The 5,164-nt window shown below is 30.8% G+C and overlaps 1 protein-coding gene across 1 annotated transcript; it reads left to right on the top strand.

The window, feature by feature from the left end:
- The first annotated feature begins 2,210 nt into the window (after positions 1-2,210).
- LOC115974777 lies at positions 2,211-4,171 on the top strand. Its single transcript, XM_031095293.1, has 2 exons — positions 2,211-2,596; positions 3,420-4,171. Exons 1-2 carry the CDS (start codon positions 2,331-2,333, stop codon positions 3,904-3,906), a joined length of 753 nt encoding a protein of 250 aa, XP_030951153.1. The 5' UTR covers positions 2,211-2,330; the 3' UTR covers positions 3,907-4,171.
- Positions 4,172-5,164: the final 993 nt, after the last annotated feature.

The following is a 5,164-nucleotide window of genomic DNA, read 5'->3' as shown; positions in this document are numbered from 1 at the left end:
TTTATTATGAATAAAAAAAAAAGAGGCTAAATTTTAGGGGGAAAAAAAGATAAATGTGAAAAAAAAAAAAAAAAAAAAAAAACCTAAATTTTAGGAGTTCTCTTTTTGAATTCAAAACGATTTGTTATTTGACATCGTTGTTCCTATCTTTAAAAGAAGTCACTGTTTATTAATAAAGATATTTTTTTTTAATCAAATAAAAGTCCAATTCAATAAAGGGTTATTGATCATTTTCCTAAAACATTTGTAAGAGATATTAGTAAATACTGGATGAAGGTATTTTTAACCATAAAAAAATATAATTCAAAGAGAGAATCCTCTTATAGATAGTATAGAATTACTGTATGACCACCTTCTATTATGGGCAACAACCACTTATCACTCCCTTGCCTAATTTCACTTTCTAACTTTCTATTTTAGTAGACAAATTTTACTTTAATTTTTTCCTGAATTACTACAATATTTAGCTGTAATAGTCCCACATCCATTCACCTTTTAATAGAGATGAAAGGGAAAAGTTAATAGATGTTCTACGAATATAGTTTAGGAAATATTTTTTAAAATTTCTTATGAAAAAAATAAAAGAGTAACAGTTTTTAAGTAACAGCTTCTTATTTTTTAATTTCTCAGTAAAATAAAACTTTCACTCCCATACTTTTTATAGTTTGTGATTTCAAATATTGTAAGAAGAATTATGAGTACATTTGATGTATAAAATAATTATTACGTGGTAATAATATCACACGTTTCCTTCTCTCTTTTTTCTTAAACAACATTTAAATTTAAATTTTTTTTTTTTCCCAATTGTAGTGTTTACAAGCCTTAATTTCAAAGAAGTTTTCGATCAAATAAAATAAAATTTATCAAATATATTTTGAACTATCAATTATAATATCAAAAACTGACTTCTTCCAAATGTCTTTTTTTTCCTTCTTGGTTCAAATGTCAAGCTTAAGGTGGACCAAACATTTGAATACTTTATAAATTAATGTGTTTAATAAAGTTGGATAGAGGAAAGGACCATCTCACGCTAACCCCGAAATTGACTCCACATTTTTCTTTGTCAATTGAAATTAGTTCTAGATTTGCAACTATCGTATAAAATGGCAGTGTATATATATATATATATATTAGAAGAAAAATGGACAGTCTTTAAATGAGGTCCTGTAATACAAAACCATTCAACGTGAATTAATCACATACCAAAACAGAGTGTTTACCAAAAATATGGAAGAAACATAATACAATATAAAAAAGCATTTATATTCTAAAAATAGAATTAACCTCTCTTCTTTTTTTGCTTAAAATTTTGTTTTTCTTCCTTAATTTTTTTTATAAAGTTTCAATATATGAGTGTCTACTTCTGATTATTGTGCTCTTTATCATCAGACTAAAATACTAATTGATTTTTAGTGTAAGCGGGAATATATTAATCCCCAAATCTTATATTTTTCCATAAAAAACTTTATTAGTTGAATTAACTATAACTCATTTCCACAATTTTTGTTTGATTTATCGTTCCTTTCACACCGGTTTATTTGATTTTTGTTGATTATTTTTTCCCTACAAGTAGGTTTTATATCTAAAAAGTACAACTCCAGTATTTTTTTTAAAAGGCTATACAAGAAAATAAGTAAAAAAATTCAAATTCTAGACGGACGTAATTGAGTTGTTAATACAACAAATATTTGCATTACTTAACTTGAAAATCTATACCAAAGAACTTGAAGCTGAATTCAGTTTTTCTTATAATAGATTCCTAAGATTCTAGATTGTTTATCAACAAGTAAACATACACCAAATTTTTAACAAAAAGCTAATTCAAAAACACCTGTATTTGACAATTTGTCCACCAGAAAGACATTTACAGTTGAGCAAGAAAGAAAGAAAAAAAACAGAAATACGTTTGCGGCCGAAAGAAAGTTTATAAATTGTCAGAAAAAGCAAGTGTAAAAGATGAAATTTACACCATAAAACAGCTCACTGTTTACATAACTGTGTGCGAATATATCCGTATTTATTCTTATTATTAATATTGTAGCAACAACGAGTGGATGGATAAGGATAAGGCTTAAGCCAAATATTAATTAACTAATTCATTCCCGCACTATGTTATCCAAATAATGAATTAGCTTTTTTTATTATTATTATATATATAGAAAAAAAAAATGGAATTAGAATTAGAATAATCATACACACACATACAGGTCTTTAAATAAGAAAAACCACCCACTTCACGGTTCTCCTTCTTCTTCCTCTTCTTCTTCTTGTTCTTTGTTCTTGTTTGTGTTCTTTGTCGTGCACTTTCATAATATAGAAGCTGTATAATCATGTCCATAGAGTTGGATAGTAGAGCAGCTGGAATGTCACGTGGAGGGTCGTCGAGTGCTTTGGCTTTGGAGGGTTTGAATGAGTGCAGTCCATGTTCTTCTTCTTCTTCAGCATCACCATCACCATCACCATCTTCATCATCTTCGATCGGGAGGAATAGTGATGTGTCATCGGACGGTGAGGATTGCGGAGAGAATGAAGCACAGAGTTCTTATAAAGGGCCTCTTGATATGATGGAAGCCTTGGAAGAAGTCTTGCCTATCAGGTTTGTAATTTTTCTCTTTCTATTTTTGGGTTTTAAATTTTATGGGGTTTTTTTAGTTGACTTTTGTTGTAGAATGTAATCTATGAAAGGGGATCTAATATCTTTAGCATATAACCAAGTTATGGGGTTTGAGAAGAACATGAAGATCAGAGTTTTTCATCCTGGTTATGAGGTTAAATTAATGTTGTTCCTCATTGTACCAATATAGCAATACTTTTTATTATTCTTATTTGCTAAATATGGTGTTCCTTAGCCTTAGGGTCTAAATCTATATTTATCAAGTATCAACCAAAAAGATAAAATCTTTAATTTTGCTAACAAATAGAGCATTACCAAAGGCATTGATTGAGCCTGGTTGATCTCCTTCTTTCAGTCCTGCTTTTTGATATGAAAGCCTTCGTTTTTCTGTGTCGAAATACGTATACCAAAGGCTCTCTAGTTGAATGTTCTATTCAGGATTCTTTTGTGCATATCTGGTTTAAACTCGATTAGGAAACTTGTGCTTTTTACAATACGATATGACCAAGAGATCGTGCTACCTTTGTTTTCATGAAAAATTAGATCAGGAAATGAAAAGGGGTAGTGTCTATAGTAAATACATACATGTAAAGCTAAAATTGCATAACATAAACTGACGTTTCCACAAAATTGCTAATTTAGCCAGTTTTGATGAACATTCCAGGATTGACAATTGCCAAATACCAAATTTTATGTGGGGGTTTTTTTTTTTTTTTTGGCCTAATTGTATGAGATATACAAACTTTACAAAGTTCATCTTATTTGTTTCCAGTTTTCTTATTATGAATTGATGTAATGGTTGCAGGAGAGGGATCTCAAATTTCTACAATGGTAAATCAAAGTCGTTCACAAGTTTAACAGAGGCATCCTCTTCATCCAACATTAAAGACATTGCAAAAGCAGAAAATGCCTACACCAGGAAACGCAGAAACCTTCTTGCCTTCAATCAGGTGTGGGAAAAGAACCGAAATTTCCCATTGAAAAGTCAAGGCGGTGGGATATCAAAGAGACCACTCAGCTCAAGTCGAAGTACATTGGCTTTTGCAGTTGCCATGAGCAGCAGCAGCTCTGAAAGCATCAGTAACTCAAGTGATGATTCGATTTCAAGGTCTCCTCCTCTTCCATCTTCACCTCTGCCGCCACGGCATCCACAAAGTAAATCAACTAAAAACAGCATACTTTCATCATCTCCACCGCAACTAAATTCATCGGCTTGGCGTTCATTCTCAATGGTTGATTTACAACAATGTGCCACTTCTGCAACTACAACTACTTCCACTTATCAATTGTGAACTAAACCAGTCATTCCAAACTAACTTGACTTGAAAAAATCTCTTATGCCATTCTTATACTAATCTCAATAGAGTTTATAGTAGGGGATGGTGTTCTCTGATCTTTGTTGTCTTCTCCATATTTTCTCATATGCTTTATAATAGTTTTAAAGATATGGCATGCGTTTTCTAACATGGTAACAGAGTTATGATTTCACCTCTCTAATATGAGAGTTATCCTCAAATGTAACCTTCATTAATTATGAGAGCTAACCCTCTTTGTGCCTGTCTTTTTCTTTCTTTTAATATTTTCGTTTGATTCCATTATTGCCAGACTGTTGGAAAGCAATTTGACAGTTAATAGATTCATGTCTTTTTGCATTTAATGAGAAGAATACACAAGATGGACATGCCATCTGTTATTTCACTAATTTGATGAACATACTCTGAAGAAGTGGACAAACTACCATACAGTTGGCCATGTCAAGCGAGCTTAGAGAACATGGAACCAAATGATTTGTAAACGTAAGATTGGTTGTCACTTTACATATCGATATATTTTACCAACAAGAAAATGCAAAATCCAATTGGCAAGGCTGCCCATTGATGGCTAGGGAGAAAACAAAAAATTGCAGGGAAATAATGCTAGCGTTAGATCTCAAATGTACAAAACTACAAATAAAGGAGAACTCAATGTACAAAACTACAAGAAAGGAAAACTTTGGCACCACAAAATGCTTAGGGGTGGAAAGTGATCGGGTTAATTGCATATTGTAGCTATCTCAAAAAAATAAGAAAATTAATTAGTAATGATATAAAACAAAATGTGATGTCAATTATTCGACTCAGTAAAATCTATCGACATCATAGATAGCATGAATCAAATTCCTTTCACATTTTGCTTCACTCCTTAAAATTATGTTTGATCAGGATGAAAAGAAGAGAAAAATATAATTTGTCATTATTTAGTTGTAATGAGATAGGAGAAGAAAGATCATGGCTTTTAAATGGAGTTTGTGGTGTGTTTTTGTATTAGAATTCATTTTCCTCTTCCAGTGACGGCTCCAGAAATTTTGTTTAGGGGAGTCACTACAAAATTTTAATAAAAGGAAAACTTGAATATGTTGAATTATCGAAATAATAATAATAATACATGAAGTTTTACCATTTTATTTTACAAGTTTTCAAATTTTGAATGTTACATAATAGTTCATTATGAATATCTATTGCTAATGTGGGTAGCTATAAGTCTATGATCATTTTATTATGTTTAGTTTAT

Source organism: Quercus lobata, chromosome 2 (assembly GCF_001633185.2).
Source record: "Quercus lobata isolate SW786 chromosome 2, ValleyOak3.0 Primary Assembly, whole genome shotgun sequence".
In the NCBI taxonomy this organism is placed as follows: Eukaryota; Viridiplantae; Streptophyta; class Magnoliopsida; order Fagales; family Fagaceae; genus Quercus; species Quercus lobata.
Note: the sequence above shows the minus strand (reverse complement) of the source record. Positions and strands in the feature narration are given on the sequence as shown.

What these genes read in the sequence shown, in the direction of transcription:
- LOC115974777 (XM_031095293.1), top strand. Translation starts at nt 2,331, where the DNA reads ATGTCCATAGAGTTGGATAGTAGAGCAGCTGGAATGTCACGTGGAGGG. An exon ending in GAAGAAGTCTTGCCTATCAG is followed by an intron (nt 2,597 to 3,419) that starts GTTTGTAATTTT and finishes TAATGGTTGCAG; the next exon opens with GAGAGGGATCTCAAATTTCT.